General features: G+C 46.7%; 3 protein-coding genes across 3 annotated transcripts; 2 read left to right on the plus strand and 1 right to left on the minus strand.

Moving 5' to 3' along the window:
- Positions 1-449: 449 nt before the first annotated feature.
- On the minus strand, positions 450-4,515 carry prkn (parkin RBR E3 ubiquitin protein ligase). Its single transcript, XM_084375946.1, has 11 exons — positions 4,422-4,515; positions 4,021-4,184; positions 3,645-3,906; positions 3,436-3,551; positions 3,196-3,279; positions 2,962-3,077; positions 2,731-2,867; positions 2,460-2,521; positions 2,024-2,254; positions 1,426-1,543; positions 450-1,080 (listed from the first exon to the last, which is right to left on the minus strand). Exons 1-11 carry the CDS (start codon positions 4,426-4,428, stop codon positions 977-979), a joined length of 1,401 nt encoding a protein of 466 aa, XP_084232072.1. The 5' UTR covers positions 4,429-4,515; the 3' UTR covers positions 450-976.
- Positions 4,516-4,538: 23 nt separating this feature from the next.
- LOC311270793 (uncharacterized protein) lies at positions 4,539-10,141 on the plus strand. Its single transcript, XM_084375953.1, has 5 exons — positions 4,539-4,794; positions 5,964-6,120; positions 6,688-7,055; positions 8,169-8,397; positions 9,476-10,141. The coding sequence occupies exons 1-5, from the start codon at positions 4,729-4,731 to the stop codon at positions 9,595-9,597; spliced, it is 942 nt and encodes a 313-aa protein (XP_084232079.1). The 5' UTR covers positions 4,539-4,728; the 3' UTR covers positions 9,598-10,141.
- Positions 10,142-14,987: 4,846 nt separating this feature from the next.
- Positions 14,988-22,333, plus strand: qkib (QKI, KH domain containing, RNA binding b). Its single transcript, XM_084375950.1, has 6 exons — positions 14,988-15,470; positions 16,900-17,036; positions 17,124-17,240; positions 18,614-18,757; positions 18,872-18,959; positions 19,101-22,333. The coding sequence occupies exons 1-6, from the start codon at positions 15,338-15,340 to the stop codon at positions 19,502-19,504; spliced, it is 1,023 nt and encodes a 340-aa protein (XP_084232076.1). The 5' UTR covers positions 14,988-15,337; the 3' UTR covers positions 19,505-22,333.
- The last annotated feature ends 532 nt before the right edge of the window (positions 22,334-22,865 follow it).

The raw sequence follows: 22,865 nt of genomic DNA on the forward strand, positions 1-22,865 counted from the left end.
AAACCTGAAATTAATAAAATTAAATAAATAAATGTAACAGATTTATTCTTTAATTAAAACAATAATTATATGTTTCTGCAGTAAATAGTTTGTCTTTCTGTCGGAGTCTAAAATACAATAAAATAAATACATTTAAAATTAAAATTGGACAGTTGAAAATCGTTAGCTTAGCTTTTAGCTTTAATCTTTGTAAAGAGGAACCTCTGACCTCACTGTGTGTCGGACTGATCCTGGATCAATACTGATGTCCACACAGCTCTGATAATCAAATGATTTCTACATTATTAGCAAACAATCAATAAACAATCAGTTCAGACGTCTCTACTGTTTGTTGTTAAAATCTGTTGACTGAATAAAGATTTTAAAGATTGAATAAAGTTAATAAACTTCAGTTCCACACGGATCAATAACGTTGATCTGCTGAACAGAACCTGTCTGACTGACCCTGATCCCATCATGCTTTGCGTCTGATCAAAACCTTTGAACGAAAATCAATCAAACCAATCATCTTGCTTTAATAAATAAACATTTTTATTGAACAGACAAACAGGAAACTGTTTTCATGACACATTCTTCAACCAATCAGAGGCTCAGCTGGACTTTGACAATTCATCATCATATGTGACATCATAACATTGACATCTTTAAAGTATCAATATAATTAATCAACGTGTATTAAATCAGACACCGAGGGTCTGAGCTTAAAACCACATCTCCCACAATCCCCTGCAGCTTCTTTGATTATCAATGATCTAATGATCTGTATCTGAAGATCAGCTGGTCGATCAGAGTCGGAGGGTCGATTCCTAGAGAGTCTCTATGTGTGTGTGTGTGTGCGTGTGTGTGTGTGTGTGAGAGTACGTGTGCGTGTGTGTGTGCGTGTGTGAGAGAGTACGTGTGCGTGTGTGTGTGCATGTGTGTGCGCGCGCGCACGTGCGTGTGTGTGTGTGTGTGTGCGTGTGTGTGTGTGTGTGCGTCATCCGAACCAGTGGTCTCCCATACACTCTCTGTTCCAGGTGACTCCACAGAGCCAGCACCACTCTGCTTTACACAGAGGACACTGCATGTGCATACAGCCGCCTGCAGGGGGAGACAACACGCTCGTTACATACAGTGTGTGTGTACAGTACAGTGACCTTTGACCTTTAACCTCTCTGATTTTAACTCTTTTAAAGCTGGACGTGTCTTGATGCTCCTGCAGCGCTTACAGCAGGCACACTGTGCCGCCTGACAGACTAAACTGAGGGCAACACAAGCTGCGTGTCAGTGAGCTCGAAAACACAGAAAGCCTACAGTCCCTGAACACAATGAGGTTCTAAATGTTAAAAAGCTGACAAGTTCTGACCAGTTCAGAAAAAGTTTGGACCGGTAAGAACCGGCAGGGACCGGTTCAAACTGGTTCAGTAAGTTCAGACTATTTCTCACCGTTTCTCTCGACAGGAACTGAACACTGAGGACAGCGTTTAGTCGACTCCTGCAGGAGGAGCAGGGAGGCTCGATCCCACCTCCCCCTGAGAGACGCCTCCTCATCCACCACGAAACTCTGAGGAGGAAGAGGAGGAGGAAGAAGAAGAGTAGGAGAGAGAGGGAGAGGAAGAGGAGGAGGAAAGAGAGGAAGAGGAGGAGGAAGAGGAAGAGGAGCGGGAGGAGGAGGAAGATGAGGAGAGAGAGGAAGAGGAGGAGGAAGAAGAAGAGTAGGAGAGAGAGGGAGAGGAAGAGGAGCGGGAGGAGGAGGAAGATGAGGAGAGAGAGGAAGAGGAGGAGGAAGAGGAGGAGGAAGAAGAAGAGTAGGAGAGAGAGGGAGAGGAAGAGGAGGAGGAAGAGGAGCGGGAGGAGGAGGGCGATGAGGAGAGAGAGGAAGAGGAGGAGGAAGATGAGGAGGAAGAGGAGCAGGAGGAGCAGGAGGAGGAAGAGTTGTTTGTTATTTCTTACCTGAATATTCAAACTTTGGAGAAACATGTCGACCATCACAAATAATAATATTGATCAGTCAGCTGATCTGTTCCCTGATTGGTCAGCTCACCTCTGAGGCTCCACCTGTGGGCGGGACCAGCTCAGTGGGACACGCCCCCTGGTGGTAGTCCTCCCTGCAGTCTCTGCAGAAGATGAAGCCACAGCCGAGCTGTCGGTCACACTCCACCCTCCTGCTGCCATCAGGTGGGACAAGCCCCGCCCCACAGCCAGGTGACGGACACATCAGTCCTCCAGTCATCAGCAGGCACTCCTCAGCCCCGTACTGCTGGTACCGCCCATACTGACAGACAGACAGACACAGACAGACAGAACTCAGTACAGTACAATAGTACTACAAAAATAGTACTACTGAGTGAATAGTACTACAAAGTTAAGTACTTCAACACACAGACGCGTGACCTCTGTGACCTCTGATGTTTCCATGGTTACAGCATCATGTGTCTCACATCAGAAATATTCGACATGAAGAAGAAGCTAAAACTCACCTGATCGTCTCCCAGAATCCTGAAGTGATGCAGCTCTTTAATGAGAGACTCGTCACAGCCGGCTGGAGACAGAGAATCACACCTATTGATTATATTGATGATCATGTGATGGTGAAGATGATGAAGTGTTTTATTGATCCGCGGGTTCCTGCAAGATGTCACATCTGGAGCCTCACTGTGAGATCATCACTGTGACATCATCACTAATGACACTGTTACATCATCAGTGGGTTACTGGGCTGATGACACTGCAGTGACATCATGCACTCACCAGCACAAGGCAGCGAGTAGCCAATCACAGGATGGTAAACAAACTGTCGCTCGTTGAGTCGAGTCTGACAGTAACGACGGAAACAGTCGAGACAGATCACGTGACGCTCCGAACACTGGAAGACCAGGACCACGTCCCTGAGAGACAGACAGACAGACAGACAAGTTACAGGAGTAGATATATGGATACTGTATGTGTGTGTGTGTGTAGGTGTGTGTGTGTGTGTGTTACATGATGTCGGTGCAGGCGATGCAGGGGACGTCTCTGCTGTTGGTCATAATAAGGTCGAGGGCCACAGAGAGGTCGTCATCTGAGGTCGGATGGGACGCACACTTCATGTAGAACTCCTACACACACACACACACACACACACACACACACACACACACACACACAGAGTAGATAAACTACATCTCCCAGAATGCCATTGGGTGGACTCATCAAACAGCACCTCTGCCCACTTACCGCCTCATTTCCATGACAACCGTCTGATTGACACACGCCATGGATACGACCTCGAAGGAGAACATCTTCCCAACAGGACGGACCCTGACACAGAGAGAGGAGCCTTCATCATCATCATCTTCATCATCATCAACGACTGTCACATGACAGCGAGGTGAACTAACGTCTGTACAGTCAGTATAAATACTGCACTACAATAGTAATAATACTTCATTCTAACAGTACAAGTACTGCTCTCACCCTGCTGAGTGTCAGTGTCGTCTGTCTGCAGCTTCTGCAACAAACTCTCAGTTTTCCAGGTTGGACCGACCTGCAGCTCTTACAGTACACAAAGAAAGTACTGCGAGTACGCACACCTGTACACACAAGTACACACAGTCAGAGTACTACTGATACAGTACAAGAGTACAGACAGACTACAGGAGTACTGACACTGTTACTACTCTGACCTTGCAGACTTGCAGCATGCACCTCCTCTCTCGCCTCCTCTCTCGCCTCCTGTGCTCCTCCATCACCCCCCTCCAGGATCACTGCCAGGCCAGAGGAGGTGGAGAGGAGGCGTGAGGAGCTTAGGTCCAGCCTGGTCAGACTGTCCTGCTCCTCCTCGCCTCCTCGAGCCAGGCGCTGCTGCAGGAGGAGCAGCTGGGAGGAGGAGGAACCTGATGGAGGGAGAACAACATGGACGGTACTCTGCTCCGGGAGGTCAGAACCCTGAGAGGAGGAGGAGGAGAGGACAGGAAGGAGTCACCAAGAGGAGGTGAAGACGCCTCAGTACAGTAACCATTTCTTCCTCACCTGATCTCACCTGAACTCACCTGAACTCACCTGCAATGTGGCGGAGCTGCTCAGCTCTCTGCCAGCGAACAGCACCCTGAGGTGCTCGGGCTGGACTCCCTGCTGACTCCCCACCAGCTCCTTCAGCTGGGCCACACTCGCCTCCTGCTGCAGCTCCACCGCCACACCTGGCCCCAGGTTATACCGCACAAACACTGAGCAGACACACACAGGTGACAGGTGAGAGGTGACAGGTGAGAGGTGACGTGTCTCACTTAGAACCACAGTACAGCTCAGCTGACCCCAGTAGAACTCATTCGAAAAAAACGGTAATGTTAAGTAGAACCCAGTAGAACTCAACAGAACTCATTAGAAACAGATTAAGGTTGTATAGAACCCAGTACCGAAACGGTAATGTTAAGCAGAACCCAGTAGAACTTAGTAGAACTCACCGATCATCAGTCTCTTCGTCCTTCAGGCGCCATGCATGTTTACAGTCTGCCGGCCGCGGTGCTCTCTGGGTACTGTAGTCTCGGACGCGCAGAAACGTAACAAAGCGTCCCTGTGTAGAACTACAGCGCGGTCTGTCAGTAATGACGTCACGGGGAGCACCGGATGTGGACGTCTCTATGAATTTTAATAAACTTGTTTTCTTCTTTGTGTGCTGCTGTGAGCGGCGGCTGGCGGCTCGGCAGCGGAACATTGGCGGCTTTTCTCGGACGGTACAGCCCGAGCAGTGGCTCCGGTTCTGGGCTGCAGATGACGGAGTGTCCGGACAGCAGCGTCCTGCAGCGGACACACAGCGGCGACACCGGGCCGCCGGTGGTGAGACTCCCGGCCACATCACAGACCTGCTGCACTATATGATGTACCACAGACACGTAGACATATGATGTGTGTGTGCGTGTGTGTGCGTGTGTGTGTGTGCTTACGTCACACTGACTGTTTACCTGCACGGTGTTCATTAAATATAATGAGGCTGAGTTCACGTGCAGTGGGATATTTCAGGTTGTTGACAGTACTGTGTCTGTTCACGGCCAATCAGAGCGACTGTTACTGTGTTATTGACGACTGTCTGCGGGTCAATAATCAGGTGTATTGATCGGTAAAATGCTTCAGCTGTGGTCGTGATGTCACTTACAAAAGCTGACGTCACGGAGCTGTCATTAAATTAATAATGAAAGATTAATATTCATTCTGTTTATGTCTTTACTGTTGAATTAGTTCATACATATGTACAAATATATGCTACAGCTGTTTATGTATGTTTCTTATTAATAAGTTGACAGTAAATGACTGCAGGAGAGAGAAGAAGTGAAATAAAGGTAAAATATGAAGAAAATAATGAATAATATGAATAATTTCTGAACTTTTGTTCAACTTGAATTTGAATAACTTTTTACAGTTTTTATAGAGATAAACAGCAGCTAAACTTTATACAACACGAGCTGATCAGGAGATCAATGTGTGAGAACTAGATCATAAATAATGAAACAAAATAAAACACGGTCGAACAAATATAGAAAACACGTTGTAGTGCCGTCAGTGTGCAGAAGAAATAAAGACTTGACATGATTTATTCTGGTGTTGGTGCAGTTTGACAGTCGGACCTGTGGGAGGCGATGCAGGCTCATTATCATCCACCAGAACAGCTTCAAAACATTTATTCAACAAACTGAGCAGCAGTTCATTTAATGTTGGTTCTGTTTATTTGAGATTCTGTGCTGCTACCAGCGACCGAGTACATTTACTCAAATACAGTTTTAAAGTACTTGTCCGTGAGTATTTGCATCTTGTGTTACTTTATTCTTCTTCTACGTTTATCCGACCGATTTCATATAAAACACACGATGAGCCGCGAACACTTGGATCAGAACATCTCTGATGGACAGAATTTCATTTACCGTCGCTCTCACAGCACATGAAGAAGAGTTTGAGAAGTAATCTGTTGATTGACAGTGAGATACACCGCCCCACCCTCCTCCCTCCTGCAGGTGGTGAAGGTGGAGTCAGGTGTGTCAGGTGGGCCGGTCCTGACCCCGCCACAGACCAATGAGCTTCACTTCCTGCGTTCGCGGGTTCGAGAGCTGGAGAGAGAGAGAGCCGAGCTGTCGGCGGAGAACCAGAGACTGAGGAACATGCTGGTCCACGGTGAGTCACCTGAGTGTACCTGGTCATGGCTAACCAATCACAGACCACTGAGTTACTCTCTTTCACTTCCTGTCACACCTGATCTAATTCAATCTGACCTGCAATAATCAGACAAAAACACACCTTATTGAGCACGAGGAGAGAATTCACCCTGATCTGATTTAAACAGGTCTAATCTGGTTTAATCTGATCTGATTTAAACAGGTCTAATCTGGTTTAATCTGATCTGATTTAAACAGATCTAATCTGGTTTAATCTGATCTGATTTAAACAGGTCTAATCTGGTTTAATCTGATCTGATTTAAACAGATCAAATCTGGGTTAATCTGATCTGATTTAAACAGGTCTAATCTGGTTTAATCTGATCTGATTTAAACAGGTCTAATCTGGTTTAATCTGATCTGATTTAAACAGGTCTAATCTGGTTTAATCTGATCTGATTTAAACAGATCTAATCTGGTTTAATCTGATCTGATTTAAACAGGTCTAATCTGGTTTGAATAAAATTGCCTGGTTTTATTTTATCTGGTTTAATTTCATGACATTTACTGTGACTACATTTCCCAGAAATCCCTGGGCTCCTGTCCACCATGTGGCAGACGTTGGGTCAGTCCAACAGTCATCACTCCGTCTCCACAGCAACAGGAGGCAGTGACAGTTACGCCCCGTACTCGCATCACCACCAGCCGGCCAATCAGGACGGAGACCTCCACCCGCAGGTCTACACCCAGCAGCTCCAGGAGGAGCTGAGCGGGGACATTTTGGAGTCCTGGGGCCCGCTGGGCTCTGAGGATGAGGACCTGCCAGGAGGAGCAGACCTGGGCCTGGGGAGCCACATGGGGGAGGAGGCGCCACTCTGCAGCCAGACCGACATGGAGGAGCTGAGGAGGAGCTGCTCCGAGAGCCAGTGTACTGCTGGACACACTAACGGACATGTAAGGACACTTCTGATCCGGTTTACACTAAAACTGGTTTAATCTGATCCGGTTTACACAGAAACTGGTTTAATCTGATCCGGTTTACACTGACACTGGTTTAATCTGATCTGGTTTACTCTGTAACGGGTTTAGTCCGATCCGGTTTACACTGAAACTGGTTTAATCTGATCTGGTTTACTCTGAAACTGGTTTAATCTGATCTGGTTTACTCTGTAACGGGTTTCATCCGATCCGGTTTACACTGAAACTGGTTTAATCTGATCTGGTTTACTCTGAAACTGGTTTAATCTGATCTGGTTTTCACTGAAACTCGTTTAATCTGATCTGGTTCACACTGAAACTGGTTTAATCAGGAACTTGTTTACTCTGAAACTGGTTTAATCTGATCTGGTTTACTCTGAAACTGGTTTAATCTGATCTGGTTTACTCTGAAACTGGTTTAATCTGATCCGGTTTTCACTGAAACTCGTTTAATCTGATCTGGTTCACACTGAAACTGGTTTAATCAGGAATTTGTTTACTCTGAAACTGGTTTAATCTGATCTGGTTTACTCTGAAACTGGTTTAATCTGATCTGGTTTACTCTGAAACTGGTTTAATCTGATCTGGTTCACACTGAAACTGGTTTAATCAGGAATTTGTTTAATCTGAAACTGGTTTAATCAGGAATTTGTTTACTCTGAAACTGGTTTAATCTGATCTGGTTTACTCTGAAACTGGTTTAATCTGATCTGGTTTACTCTGAAACTGGTTTAATCTGATCCGGTTTTCACTGAAACTCGTTTAATCTGATCTGGTTCACACTGAAACTGGTTTAATCAGGAATTTGTTTACTCTGAAACTGGTTTAATCTGATCTGGTTTACTCTGAAACTGGTTTAATCTGATCTGGTTCACACTGAAACTGGTTTAATCAGGAATTTGTTTAATCTGAAACTGGTTTAATCAGGAATTTGTTTAATCTGAAACTGGTTTCATATGGTCTGGCTTGCAGTGGATCCGTACATGTTACATTTTTCGGCTTCCAAGGCGTTCCAACCTTTTAGTTTTGATTAGTCTGGTTTAATCTGATCAGGTTTTAAACTTGTCTGTTGTGGTTTCATCTGTCCAGGTGAGCCAGGTGGAGGTGTATCCAGGCTCAGGTGTTCTATGTGAAGGCCGCTCGTGGCAGGCAGCCAATCAGGCGCAGTCTCCCACAGCAATGGCCCGGACGCTGTTGATGGGTGTGTTTGATATGAACACGCTGATGAACAGTAACCTACGAGGTGGGCGGAGCCGCCGGCCTGCCTTCCAACCACAACGCAGCGCGCTCGACCCGCACAAGATCAACGCCATCTTCAGTAGGTTCATTCAGCAGACTGCTCCTTTAATCTGTCGCTCTCTGACGGTCTTCCTCTCTAATGGTCTTCCTCTCTGACAGTCTTCCTCTCTGACAGTCTTCCTCTCTAATGGTCTTCCTCTCTGACGGTCTTCCTCTCTAATGGTCTTCCTCTCTGACGGTCTTCCTCTCTAATGGTCTTCCTCTCTGACAGTCTTCCTCTCTGACAGTCTTCCTCTGTGATAGTCTTCCTCTCTGACAGTCTTCCTCTCTGACAGTCTTCCTCTCTGACGGTCTTCCTCTCTGACACTCTTCCTCTCTGATAGTCTTCCTCTCCGACGGTCTTCCTCTCTGACACTCTTCCTCTCTGACGGTCTTCCTCTCTGACGGTCTTCCTCTCTGATAGTCTTCCTCTCTGACGGTCTTCCTCTCTGAAGGTCTTCCTCTCTGACAGTCTTCCTCTCTAATGGTCTTCCTCTCTGACGGTCTTCCTCTCTGACGGTCTTCCTCTCTGAAGGTCTTCCTCTCTGACGGTCTTCCTCTCTAATGGTCTTCCTCTCTGACGGTCTTCCTCTCTGACGGTCTTCCTCTCTGATAGTCTTCCTCTCTGACGGTCTTCCTCTCTGACGGTCTTCCTCTCTGATAGTCTTCCTCTCTGACGGTCTTCCTCTCTGACGGTCTTCCTCTCTGACAGTCTTCCTCTCTAATGGTCTTCCTCTCTGACGGTCTTCCTCTCTGATAGTCTTCCTCTCTGAAGGTCTTCCTCTCTGACGGTCTTCCTCTCTGATGGTCTTCCTCTCTGACGGTCTTCCTCTCTGACGGTCTTCCTCTCTGAAGGTCTTCCTCTCTTACAGTCTTCCTCTCTAATGGTCTTCCTCTCTGACGGTCTTCCTCTCTGATAGTCTTCCTCTCTGATAGTCTTCCTCTCTGACGGTCTTCCTCTCTGACGGTCTTCCTCTCTGATGGTCTTCCTCTCTGATAGTCTTCCTCTCTGAAGGTCTTCCTCTCTGATGGTCTTCCTCTCTGATAGTCTTCCTCTCTGAAGGTCTTCCTCTCTGATGGTCTTCCTCTCTGATGGTCTTCCTCTCTCTGTTTGTCAGATGCGATCCTGGCTCGGTTTCCTCTCGCTAAGAAAGGCGTCATCGGATCCGGCATCAACTCCAAACTGTCTGAGATCCGTTTCCGCTCCCGACGAGCCAATCGAGACCCTCGATTCCTCTGACAGACAGCTGGACGGCTCCTCCTACCTCAAATAAAGAATTGTCCAATGAGAACTCAGCATTCTGTAGATGTTGATGTTCAGTTTCAGGTGTGGTTGTTGCTGAGTCAGCGGCTCTGTTTTCATGGCGACAGAGTCGACCCAGTAACACTGACGACCTGATTCGTGGTCGGACGCTCGACAATTTTGATGAGCCTGAAGAACTTTGTGTCGTCACTGTGGCGGCTGGAGGATGGCGTCTGGTTACCATGGAGACGTCTGAACCGGTGGAGCGACAGTCGTCAGAAGCGTGGAGCGCCCGACCACCGATCAGGATTAAATGTAGTCGTGTTTTTGTGACCTCACACTCGGGACAGCCTTTGATGTTTCCATTGATGGTGTATTCTCATGTTTACAGATGTGACATCACATGTTGTGACATCATATGTTGTGACATCATGTGTTTGAGTGTTTTTTTTCATGCTGTTGATCTAGTAAATGACATCATCAACGTGTCATCATTTATCAAAACTAATAAAAGTTCAACGTCAGTATGGATGTGACTCCTGTTTGTCTCCTCCTCCTTTCTCACAGTTTTCACCTCCTCCAGGAATGTGTGTGTGTGTGTGTGTGTGTGTGTGTGTGTGTGTGTGTGTGTGAACCGTCCATTCAGAAGCACCATTTGAATATGAATCAGCTGTCGCCAGGCGGAAAACACCCGACACAAAGACGTTCGCCTTGACATTCTGCTTCACCTCCCTCTGCCTGCCTCCCCCCTCCTCCTCCCCCCTCCTCCCCCCTTCCTCCCGGCCTGGACTTCCTGAAACAAGCCGTCCTCCTTGATGAAGACAATCCTCTATTCTCTCCTCCTGAAAGACGCTCTGAGGACTCACTGTGGATGCCAAGGACAGAGACAAAGACACCAAGCGAGGGAAGTGGGGGGAGGAGGAGGAGGAGGAGGAGGAGGAGGAGGAGGAGGAGGGGTCAGACCTCTCCTTTCAGAGAACATGGAGGTCTGAACTGTACCCAGTCATCCCACAACAGATCCAGATCTCCTCAAAGACCAGAGGAGAAACTGTGGGAGAAAGTTTAACAGAGAGGAGAGGAGGAGCAGGAGTGAGGAGAGGAGGGGAGGAGAGGAGGAGCAGGAGGAGGAGCAGGAGGGGAGGAGAGCGGAGAGGAGAGCAGGAGAGAGGAGAGGAGGAGCAGGAGTGAGGAGAGGAGAGGGGAGAGGAGAGGAGGAGCAGGAGGAGAGGAGGAGCAGGAGTGAGGAGAGGAGAGGAGGAGAGAGGAGAGGAGGAGCAGGAGAGAGGAGAGGAGGAGCAGGAGAGAGGAGAGGAGAGGAGGAGAGGAGAGGAGGAGCAGGAGAGAGGAGAGGAGAGGAGGAGAGGAGAGCAGGAGAGAGGAGAGGCGGAGCAGGAGAGAGGAGAGGAGAGGAGGAGAGGAGAGGAGAGCAGGAGAGAGGAGAGGAGGAGCAGGAGTGAGGAGAGGAGAGGGGAGAGGAGAGGAGGAGCAGGAGGAGAGGAGGAGCAGGAGTGAGGAGAGGAGAGGAGGAGAGAGGAGAGGAGGAGCAGGAGAGAGGAGAGGAGGAGCAGGAGAGAGGAGAGGAGAGGAGGAGAGGAGAGGAGGAGCAGGAGAGAGGAGAGGAGAGGAGGAGAGGAGAGGCGGAGCAGGAGAGAGGAGAGGAGGAGCAGGAGAGGAGAGGACAGGGATCAGAGATGTAAACTGATCTGAGAGCATTCAGACTCCAGCAGGAGGCGCTGTTCCTCATGACAGGGTGAACTGCTCCTTTAATCAAATCTTCTTCTGTGGTTTGTGTCTGTTGATTTGTGGAGTCTCTGCTGGCTCGGTAGTCTGGCTCGGTCCAAGACCTGGACCAGGACCAGGACCAGGACCTTTCCCAGGACCTCCTACATCCATCACACAGGAGATAGAGTACAAATACTGCAGTCTGTAGTACTTGTACACAGTTATGATCAGCATCATGTAGTGAGAAGAACAATATCTGACGCTGCAGATTGATTGGACGACATCAGACAGTCGATGTGTGACATCACAGAAGATGTTTTATAAAAACAGGAGGAGTCACTCTGCAGACAGACGAACGTTTGTGTCCTTTTGTTCTTTTGTCTGATGGAAAACAAAGATCCAACACACAGTCAGCTGATCCACACACGCACACACACACACACACACACACACACACACACACACAGTTTGTTCATCAGCTGTTTGTGGTTATTTGACAGTTTAGATTCAGAAGCAGTTCAGGGACAGATGAAACTGAACCGGTGATGTTGAGGATCCATCAGGACACGCTGCAGTTTGTCTGGCAGAGACGTCTCTGAGGTCACAACTTCAAAACTGAACCAGACCAGCTGTACCTGAGACATTTTATATACACCTGTACATGTCTGTCTGTGTGTCTGTCTGTGTGTCAGTCTGTGTGTCTGTCTTTGTGTCAGTGTCTGTCTGTCTGTCTGTGTGTCTGTGTGTCTGTCTGTGTGTCAGTGTCTGTCTGTCTGTGTGTCTGTTGTCTTTGTGTCACGTGACCTCATGAACAGTGATGTCGTTTGTTCCCAACAATCAGAGCAGAGAGTGGGTGGAGAGCTCGTTCCAGAGATTCTTCTGAAAACACAAACTGACCCACAGTACACAGTATGAGTACTCCTCAGTACTTCTAAGTACTCTTCAGTACTCCTCCGTACCCCTCAGTACTCCTCAGTACTCTTCAGTACTCCTCAGTACTCCTCAGTACTCTTCAGTACTCCACAGTACCCCTCAGTACTCCTCAGTACTTCTAAGTACTCTTCAGTACTCCTCCGTACCCCTCAGTACTCCACAGTACCCCTCAGTACTCCTCAGTACTCCTCAGTACTCTTCAGTACTCCACAGTACTTCTAAGTACTCTTCAGTACTCCTCCGTACCCCTCAGTACTCCACAGTACCCCTCAGTACTCCTCAGTATTCCTCAGTACTCTTCAGTACTCCACAGTACTTCTAAGTACTCTTCAGTACTCCTCCGTACCCCTCAGTACTCCACAGTACCCCTCAGTACTCCTCAGTACTCTTCAGTACTCCACAGTACTTCTAAGTACTCTTCAGTACTCCTCCGTACCCCTCAGTACTCCTCAGTACTCTTCAGTACTCCACAGTACTCCTCAGTACTCTTCAGTACTCCTCAGTACTCCTCAGTACTCTTCAGTACTCCACAGTACTTCTAAGTACTCTTCAGTACTCCTCCGTACCCCTCAGTACTCCTCAGTACTCTTCAGTACTCCACAGTACTTCTAAGTACTCTTCAGTACTCCTCCGTACCCCTCAGTACTCCTCAGTACTCTTCAGTACTCCTCAGTACTCTTCAGTACTCTGTTTGTGCAGTTTTACTGTGTGCTGTTGATACTTTTACTGAAGTAAAGAATGTGAGTACTCACCCACAGGAGCTAATGTGGCTAATGTAGCATTTCAGGAGAAGAGAAACACTTCTGACTCTTCTGACCCGCCCACCTCCACACCTGGACCACCTCCACACCTGGACCACCTCCACACCTGGACCTCATCAGCTCAGATCTGTTGTCCCTCTGTATACATGTTTACCTGCCTGTCACCTGTCTGTCTACCTGTCACCTGTCTGTCTGTCTACCTGCCTGTTCTCCTCTGAGTGCTCCGGTTTCCCCACCATCAAAATATGGACACTAGGTTGATTCACCAGTCAGAGCCACTGACCAAGACACAGGCTCAGATCTGGAGTTGGTCCTGGTCTGGTTCGGGTCAGGTTCTGTTCTGGTCCTGGTTCTGTGAAGCTGAGGTCACTTGTTGGCTGCAGGTCAGGAGAAACACCTCAGCTCACAGAGGGAAGTCTGTGTGGGTGGCTGAGGGTTTTCCGAGCCCTGAGTCTTGGCTGCAGGTGTGAGCTCCACCAATCAGAGCCGGTCAGCTGTTCAGTTTGTAGCCTGGCAGACGACGCTGAGGGTTGATCAGATGTGCCGCTGTGGACACATTCTTCAGTGTGATGTGTTTCTGCTCAGAGAGACGAGGCTGCAGCCAAACTGACATCACAAACACAAGAAGAAGAAGTGTTGTTGTTAGATTCTTCCTCTCCTCACCCTCCTCACCCTCCTCCCCCTCTCTCTTTCCTCTCCTTTCATGCCTTTTCTTCTCCTCTGTGGCTCCCAGGAGGGGGAGGAGGGGGGAGGAGGGGGAGACTCGTTACCATATGAAAAAGAAGTAAAACCATTAAACCAATTAAAGTATTTAAAGCGACAGATTCAAAGTAAGAAGCTTTATTCACACTGACGCCTGGGAACGAGCGAGCGACACCGACTCCCTGTCTCTCTCTCTCACTTGTGTTTATTGAAAATTAAACTCTGATTTAAAACAAATAAAACGATTTGGATGTGAAACGTTTCATAGTTCAGTCCATCAGGACAGTTTGTCGACTCACTTCCTGTCACATGTGTGTAACTTCTTCACGATCAGGAAGGATTCATTATTTTGAGCTGAATGCTCCTTTAACCCTCCAGCGTCACACTGATGCTGTGACCTTTGACCATATTTGGATGAGATGGTGGAGCTGGGGAGGTTGTCCTGATTGGATTGTTGCCATGGTAACGTGTCAGGTAAATCCTCCTGTTAATGGTTAATTTTGCTGTAATTAACAACATGAACCGAGACGGAACCATCAACTCCAGAACTGTTTCTCATAAGCTTCCATACAGTCAGACTCCTGTTGGAACCAGTGGAGCCCCCTGCTGGACGCTTTAACATCTCACCTAAACCATAAACTGCCCTCTGATTGGACGATCAGACAGGTGAGGTATGTGTCCCAGTGTTCAGCCAATCAGAGAGCAGCAAGGGAGTGCGACAGGTATGAGTGTGTGTTTGTGCGTGCGTGTGTGTGTGCGTGCGCGTGTGTGAGAGGATTGTCATGTTAGATGAACAGCACAGGAAGTTAGGTGGACTTAACTTCAAAATAAAAGAAAAACAGACTTGTAAAAATGTCAAAAACAAACGTTTAGTAAAAAATGTTACGTTATTATTTTTATTGTTGTTATTATTATTGTTATTGTTATGATGTGAGTGTTTAATCAGTTTTGTGTTTGATGAACAAAGTTGAATGAAATGTCTGATGTGTTTTATCTGTAAAATGTTTCATGTTGATGTGAAAAGTTTAATAAACAGTTTATTATTAAACAGTTTGACACAAATATGTTCTTGACTGTAACTTTGATTTATTCTGATGAATATTAAACATGTCAGAGCAGACAGATGACTCTGTGTTGAGATAATCGATATATTTCTGTCAGATTTATTGATCCCTCTGATAGCCACCATTCTGTACATGCTTTTATTGTGAAGGCGTGGCCGGAAGCTGCATGCCTGCAGTAGTTGCGGGTGTCAGTCCTGCGGGTGTCTCAGTCAGTCTGGGTGTGTGTGGAGGACCGGACGGACCGGAGCACGGGGCCGCTGCTCGCCGACAGAGAGCCGCTGAGCGCCGGGGAGCTCCGGGGAGAGAGCCGGGGGCAGAGCCGGGGCCAGAGCCGGGGCCAGAGCCGGAGTCACTCCGGATTCTGCTCTGATCCGGATCACCTCAGTCTGAGGTTCACTCTTTTACAACTTGTGGGTTTAAAAGCAGCTGCAGGACCGGGTCCGGGTCCGGGTCCAGGACCTGGATTTGGCTTCATGCTGTGCAGCTGTGATTCGGGTCAGTCCGCCTGAAGTTTCCTGTGAGTGTCCCGGGTCGGTGTCCCGGGTCAGTCGGACCATGGTGGGGGAGATGGAGAAGCCTCGAGCCAGTCCGGATTATCTGATGCAGCTCATGAACGACAAGAAGCTGATGAGCGGGCTGCCAAACTTCTGCGGGATCTTCACGCACCTGGAGAGGCTGCTGGACGAGGGTGAGACACCTCACACACCTGTCTGTCTGCTCACCTGTCTGTCTGACTGTCTGTCTACTTCAGTGACAGTCTGGTTTGGCTCTGCTCACAGTGACTCCGGTCCGTCTGAACCGGGTTACAGTTCTGAGGTTCTGGTGCTTGTGTGGCCCAGATGTAAACGTTTTAACAACAGGAAGTAAAAACAAAATAAAAGCAGAAGTGGAAGAAGTTTAAATAAAAAGATGTTTGAATCTTTTTCACATTTTAGAGGAAACGTTGTTTTGTTCAGAGTTCAGATCAGCAACATGAACTTTAGAGCTCATTGATTATCGGTTAATCAGTCAGTGGGTTGATCAGCAGCTTGATCATCGATCAGCAGCTGTGTGCAGGTTTATTCACAGTGTAATGGACATGAACACTGACGTGACGTCATACTGTGCACTGTTTCAGTAGACAAACAAGACAATATGAAAGTTATCAGGAGGTGATTGGTGGGTGGAGTCTTCTCTCTATGACGTCATCAGTCCGTCCTGATGGATTCACGATGGAGACGTTTGACCACTGAAGTTTCCCAGCAGCACCTGAACGCACCAGATTATATTTGACTTCTTCTTCTTCCCCTTTTATTCGTCCCCACTTCATCACACTAAGTGCAGCTCTTCATCACTAAATTGGCCTAATTAATTAATTCAGAAGCTAAAATGAAATGAAAATGTGTGTGTGTGTGTGTGTGTGTGTGTGTGTGTCTGTGTCTGCAAAATTAATTTACCCATAATGCCCTGTGGCTGGCATCCTGCTGTAATGATCTCAGCTTCTCCTGAGAGACAGTGTGTGTGTGTGTGTCTGTGTGTGTGTGTGTGTGTGTGTGTCTGTGTGTGTGTGTGTGTGTGTGTGTGTGTCTGTGTGTGTGTGTCTGTGTGTGTGTGTGTGTGTGTGTGTCTGAGGGTGTCATGCGCACGCAGGTTTTTTTAATAAACATGTGTAAAGTCGTTGAAACAGCTGATCACCTCCTTTCACTTTTTGAGTCGTTTGTTTCGAGCTGATGGTGGAAAATAACCGAGGAGTGAGACCTCTCAGCTCTGTCTCAGCTGTGTCGAGAGCTGCACATGCTCAGTGTCAGTCTGCAGCTGTCGTCCTGTTTGACTTTATTTTATTATAATAATCAATATTTATGTTGCTGGACTCACAGGCTGGTGCGTCAACATGTCAACACGTTCTGTCCAGTAGAGGGCGTCCACACGCTACAGTCGACTCTCTCCTCCTCACAAACATTATTCTGATGTGAAACAATCATTTAAAATGTTTGTCGGGTCCAAACTGATTGTTTTGTTGATCTTAGTGTCAGCCAATAGAATCACTCCAACAGCTCTGATCACACAGATCTGCTACTGACGTTAACGTGTGTGTGTGTGTGTGTGTGTGTGTGTGTGTGTGTGTGTGTGTGTTGCAGAGATCAGTCGTGTGAGGAAGGACATGTACATCGACACTCTGAACGGCTCGGAGAGGATCAGCGAGCTGCCGGATGCTGTCGGTCCAAACGTCCAACTGCAGGAGAAACTTTACGTCCCGACCAAGGAGCATCCAGATGTTAGTGTGTGTTACTGTGTGTGTGTGTGTGTGTGTGTGTGTGTGTGTGTTCAGGTGTCACTCTCATGTGTCTCCTCTGTCCGTCAGTTTAACTTCGTTGGGAGGATTCTGGGTCCTCGCGGTCTGACGGCGAAGCAGCTGGAGGCGGAGACAGGATGTAAGATCATGGTGAGGGGGCGGGGCTCCATGAGAGACAGGAAGAAGGTAACACACACACACGCACACACACACACACACACACACGCACACACACACACACACACACACACACACACACACACACACTGTGCTGGTCACATGACTTCAGAGCCTGTTTGTGGTTCTGGTTTTAGATGATCAATAAATAATCACTCTGATCAGTGTCTAACAGAGGAGCAGTGTGTGGCCCCCTGACCTCCTGGGGCCCCCTGACCTCCTGGGCCTCCTGGTCCAGAGCAGCTGGTGTTTCCCAAAACTAAAGCAACTTTACTTCCTGTCGGTCTGACATGAACATGAACCATCTCCTTCTCCTTCTTCTTCTTCTTCTTCTTCTTCTTGTTCTTGTTCTTCTTCTTCTTCTTGTTCTTCTTCTTCTTCTTCTTCTTCTTCTTCTTCTTCTTCTTCTTCTCCTTCTTCTTCTTCTGATGGAAACATTCTTTCATCTGTTTTGAATCTGAAGTCATGAAGACGTGAGTGAAGTGAAAATAAAGAGAAGAAGAAGAAAATACGAAAACTATTTCAGACATTTCAGGTCAAACTGCTGCAAAAACACTCGTGTTTATCTTGTGTGTGTGTGAAGCTAACGAGGTTAGCCACCTGCTATGCTAACAGATACATGAGACAGAGAGAACAACAGGAGGTGAACAGGAACCAGATGGAGGAGAGGAGGAGAGGAGAGGAGAGAGGAGAGGAGGAGAGGAGAGAAGAGGAGAGGAGAGGAGGAGAGGAGAGAAGAGGAGAGGAGAGGAGAGGAGAGGAGAGGAGAGAGGAGAGGAGGAGAGGAGAGAAGAGGAGAGGAGAGGAGAGGAGAGGAGGAGAGGAGAGAAGAGGAGGAGAGGAGAGGAGAGGAGAGAGGAGAGGAGGAGGAGAGAGGAGAGGAGAGGAGAGAGGAGAGGAGGAGAGGAGAGGAGAGAAGAGGAGCGGAGAGGAGAGGAGAGGAGAGGAGGAGAGGAGAGGAGAGGAGAGAGGAGAGGAGAGGAGAGGAGAGGAGGAGAGGAGAGGAGAGGAGAGGAGAGGAGAGGAGAGGGGAGAGGAGAGGAGAGGAGAGGAGAGGAGGAGAGAGGAGAGGAGAGGAGAGGAGGAGAGGAGAGGAGAGGAGAGGAGAGAGGAGAGGAGAGGAGAGGAGAGGAGAGGAGAGGAGAGGAGAGGATGAAAACAGAAATGTGATCGTTGGTCTGATTTGTTGATTGATTATTTGTTGTTATAGTTCATCTGTGTCACTTTATTTGATGTTGTTTGGTGTTTTATTCATATTGACTGATGTCATCTCTCTCTCTCTCTGTCTCTCTCTCTCTCTCTCTCTCTCTCTCTGCCTGTCTGTCTCTCTGTCTCTGTCTCTCTCTCTGTCTGTCTCTCTGTCTCTCTGTCTGTCTGTGCAGGAGGAGCAGAATCGGGGGAAGCCTAACTGGGAGCACCTGAACGAGGATCTTCACGTCCTCATCACGGTGGAAGATTCTCAGAATCGAGCTGAGATCAAACTGAAACGAGCCGTTGATGAAGTCAACAAGCTGCTGGTGCCTGCTGTGAGTCACATGACCTCTGACCTCTGCTGACATATATACATATATACATATATCACAGCATGTGTACAAACTGCAGTACTACAGCGCAGTATCAGTACCTGGTGTGTGTTTCAGGCGGAGGGCGAGGACAGTCTGAAGAAGATGCAGCTGATGGAGTTAGCCATCTTGAATGGGACGTACAGAGATGCCAACATCAAACCCAGTAAGACACCGACCGACCAATCAGACACAGTCAGAACAGAACCAATCACAATGTTTGTTTAAAATAACTTCTGGGTAGAAAAACCCTGTATCATGTCTCTAACTAACATTTCCTCCTCTTCCTCCTCCTCTTCCTCCTCAGCCTCTCTCACCTTCTCTATAACAGGCACCTCTCAGACACCTCGTTTCCTCTCAGGCCCCGCCCCCGTCGTGGCCCCTCCCACCACTCTGCGTACACCTGCCCCGACAGGCCCCGCCCTCATGCCTCTTATTCGTCAGATCCAGACAGTGCTGCCCAATGGGACGCCTCACCCAGCGGCTCTGATGCAGGGGGCGGGGCCTGAGTCCGGTCTGATCTACGCAGCGCCGTACGACTACCCGTACGCTCTGGCGCCGGCCTCCATCTTGGAGTACCCTCTGGACTCAGGTGGGGTGTTAGGTAAACCCGCCCCCCCCTGTTCCTGTGACTGCTCCCCCACACCACATCATCACACTCACGGACAGTGGAGCCCCGCCCCCACGCTGCTCCTCAGACACGCCTCCTAAAAGATGGACACACACACACACACACACACACACACGCCTCGGAGACAGCTCTAACCTGCAGCGTCGCCCCCTGCTGGACAGAACCAGAAACAGGATGTGATGTCATTCACAACAAGTAGACATTAAAATATAATAAAGTTTTTATTAAAACAATCAGTGATCAATAAATCATCAGATTAATATAAAATAAAGTGTCCACAGGGGGCGCTGCTGCTCCAACACACGTTCATGACTGCGTTCGTGCTGCCTTTACTGTCGTCTGATTGGCTGACAATGTGTCTAATACTTTCAACGTGCCTCAGAGCTTCCTGTCGCCAAGGCAACCTCACACACTGATGTCACGTGACCTCAGCTTCATGCACTGAAATATGTAACGCCTGTGAATCTCTGCTGAGAACGGATCTGAAGACAACACGCCTCCGACACGTGAAGGAGTCCTGATCATCATGTGGTCAAACATCAGAGTGATCGTGTTTGTTAGAGACTCACACACTTACGTTTCAAACGACTTCCCGTTCCGTTATTTTGACGACTTTGTGATGTTGATGATAATTAATGGAACAAATGCTTTGAATGATTTATTCTCTTAATGAAACTTTATTTACAATCTAAAAACTAATTTTAATGGCTGCACTTTGTCAGTGCATATTTAGCCTAGCTTAGCACAAAGACTGCTAGCCTCCTTTGACGGACTAGCTGCAGTGCTAACTGTTCACTGAACAACAGACATTGTTCTGATGGAGCTGAGCTAACGGTCTTTGTGCTTGGCTAGCTAAACACTCTTCTCTCTTCTGGACACATGAGTTAAAACTAAAGAACGAGAGAGAACAAGACGATTTACTAAATGATTTAACGTTCTAACGTGATGTTAGCTAACAGTGTTTGTCCTGACGGATTCTTCTTTGTACACAAAAGTCTGAAGGAATTTATTTTGTTTGTTTGTTTGCCCTCAGAGTCAGAGAGGTGGTGTGACTGACGGTTCTTTATCCATCTGTAGTTCTGAGATCAGCGTACGAGCAAACAGTTGGTGTTTGACGAGTAAACTGATCAGTTTATTGATCTCCAGTAATAAAGACTCTTAAGTGTCCAGATACAGAATATAAAGCAGCAGAAATTATTTTCTTCTTTGGTCCAAAACTCAAAATCAGAGTTTTGTTACTAAAACGATCAAACTATAATCTTTATTGATCACAAAACAAAGTAATCAATAGGTAATACTGACAAATTAATGACATAAATCTGATGAAATTGCACAGAGTCCTGATGTAAACCCGCCGTGGAGACACCTGATTGGTCTGTTAACAAAGTCAACACTCTAAAACATAATTTATTCACGTCTCATCAGGGACAGCGGCAGGTCGGCGTGTGTCTGCGACGGGGTGCGTTCAGGTGCGACCAGTAAACCTGCGTGTTTGCTGTCATTTGGCTGTGATGGCAGAGGACAGGTGTGGCATTCAGGGACGCTGAACATAATGTTGTTTTCAACACAAGTGCTGTTGTAAATATTTGTGTTCATTAAATAGTCGTCCCTATCATCAGTTGGATGTGAGTTTAACTTTTTTAGGTGATGATACACTAATTTGAGGAGACAGAATATAACTTGAAACTTTGTATCTCCAAAGTATCATACTAGGATTTAATTATATATTTATGTAGTGTTTTTATTTAATTGAAGTGTGAGAAGTTAATTCAAATCTACCTCCTGAAGGGGATTTGTCACATTCTTGTTAATTGTAAAAAATAAAAAAGTCGGAGCATTTTCCCTCAAATACGGACAAAAAAACACTTTAACATCCAGAAAATAAGTTCTGCCCATACGCTGATGATGCTCTCCTTTATGTTTTAAAACATCTTCATGAAGCATCTCGATGCGACAAATTTGATGGTTGAGCTAAAAGTTTGTTTTGTTTTGTTTATGAATTAAATAAAATAAATATCTGGTTATCTGAAGTCATGCTTTTATAAAGATTTCTCCAGGAATCAAACTGTAGTCAGAAAAATGTTGAATGACGAGATGATGATCAAACAAACTCGCTGTGTTGAAAACGACATTTTGTTCAATAGAGTCCATTTTATTTATTCAGAATCAAGCTGATGTAATAAAACTTCTGTGATTAATTCAAGAGTTCAGAGCTGTGACACAATTTTCATCCATCCTGTAAAGATTTTAACATAAATATTATTATGTATGTCTGTAGGATTCACTGCTTTTCATCAACACAAAAAATAATCTGATACTCAGTTAACTCCTCCTCTTCCTCCTCCTCCTCCTCCTCCTGCTGCTCCTCCTCCTTGTCTTCCTCGTCCCCCTCCTGCCCCTACCTGTCCTCCTCCTCGTCCTCCTCGTCCTCCGCCTAATCCCCTCCTGCTCCTGCTCCTCCTCCTCCTCTGCCATCACAGCCAAAATTTAAACCTCCTCAAACCTCAGAGAAGAAGATTTAATGATAAAAAGTTCTTCAGGTCACTTGTTGAAGAGTCTGAACACATTTTACAAAAACAAACATCTTCCACAGTTTTTATGTTTTTCTGTATTTTTATTTCTATTATTTTCTGTCGATGTAAAGAAAAGTAGTGAATATATAAATATATATATGAAGAGTATAAAGCAGGAATGTATGTGAGATGTAAGGTTTGACTTGTATTTTGAAGAGACGTCCAGTAGAGGGCGGTGTGTAGCAGATTTAAAGTGTTGTTGTATTTTTGAATCTTTATACAGAAGAAGTTTGTAAACAAACACATGACGTGTTGTTTCATGTTTGTTGTAAACACAAAAGATTCCTTTTAAAATGCAATAAAAGATATTATTGAATAAAAAATTCTAAATTTTTATTTGAAGAAGAAATGGTTGTTTTTATTTCACTTGTGAATGATCTGTGACATCATCAGCCTCGTTAATTTCTGACCTGCTGCTCATCTGAACCGAACATCACTGAGGTTTCATCCTGTCGCTCTCAGATGTGTCGGTGTGACGTTCAGTCGGTCGCTCCACGTCTGTTTTATGACACTACATGTTAGTGAATGAGCTTGTTAGTTTTAAGCTAACTAAGATACACTGAGAACATTTCCTGTCAGAACCACAGAGACACAGACAGACAGGACTTATATCTCCATATTAGACTGTCACTGGTATACTGTACTGAGAGACCAGGTCCAGACCGGGTCCAGAAACAGTCCAACATGTCTCTGTTTCAGCTGCAGTTTACAGAATCTTCCAGCAGGGGGAGCCATCTCCTCAAAAACACTGCAGGTTGTTAATGAATTAATAAAGTCTGACTCGTTATTCATCAATAATCTGTCTGATGTTCATGAGACGCTGAATGAAAATGAGGTGGATCAAATGTTTAATTCTGATTGATGATGA

Source organism: Pagrus pagrus, assembly GCF_965226575.1.
Source record: "Pagrus pagrus genome assembly, chromosome: 15".
Lineage (NCBI taxonomy): Eukaryota > Metazoa > Chordata > Actinopteri > Spariformes > Sparidae > Pagrus > Pagrus pagrus.

Bases quoted from the DNA above. Each gene is read 5' to 3' on its own strand.
- prkn (XM_084375946.1), bottom strand. The intron at 3,907-4,020 runs GTGAGTTCAGGT...TCCTCCTCTCAG, and splicing joins GCAGCTCCGCCACATTGCAG to GGTTCTGACCTCCCGGAGCA. The intron at 1,544-2,023 runs GTGAGCTGACCA...CTTCCTCCTCAG, and splicing joins CCACAGGTGGAGCCTCAGAG to AGTTTCGTGGTGGATGAGGA.
- LOC311270793 (XM_084375953.1), top strand. From the start codon at position 4,729: ATGACGGAGTGTCCGGACAGCAGCGTCCTGCAGCGGACACACAGCGGC. The intron at 6,121-6,687 runs GTGAGTCACCTG...TACATTTCCCAG, and splicing joins GAGGAACATGCTGGTCCACG to AAATCCCTGGGCTCCTGTCC. The intron at 7,056-8,168 runs GTAAGGACACTT...TCATCTGTCCAG, and splicing joins CTGGACACACTAACGGACAT to GTGAGCCAGGTGGAGGTGTA.
- qkib (XM_084375950.1), top strand. From the start codon at position 15,338: ATGGTGGGGGAGATGGAGAAGCCTCGAGCCAGTCCGGATTATCTGATG. The intron at 15,471-16,899 runs GTGAGACACCTC...TGTGTGTTGCAG, and splicing joins GGAGAGGCTGCTGGACGAGG to AGATCAGTCGTGTGAGGAAG. The intron at 17,241-18,613 runs GTAACACACACA...CTGTCTGTGCAG, and splicing joins CCATGAGAGACAGGAAGAAG to GAGGAGCAGAATCGGGGGAA.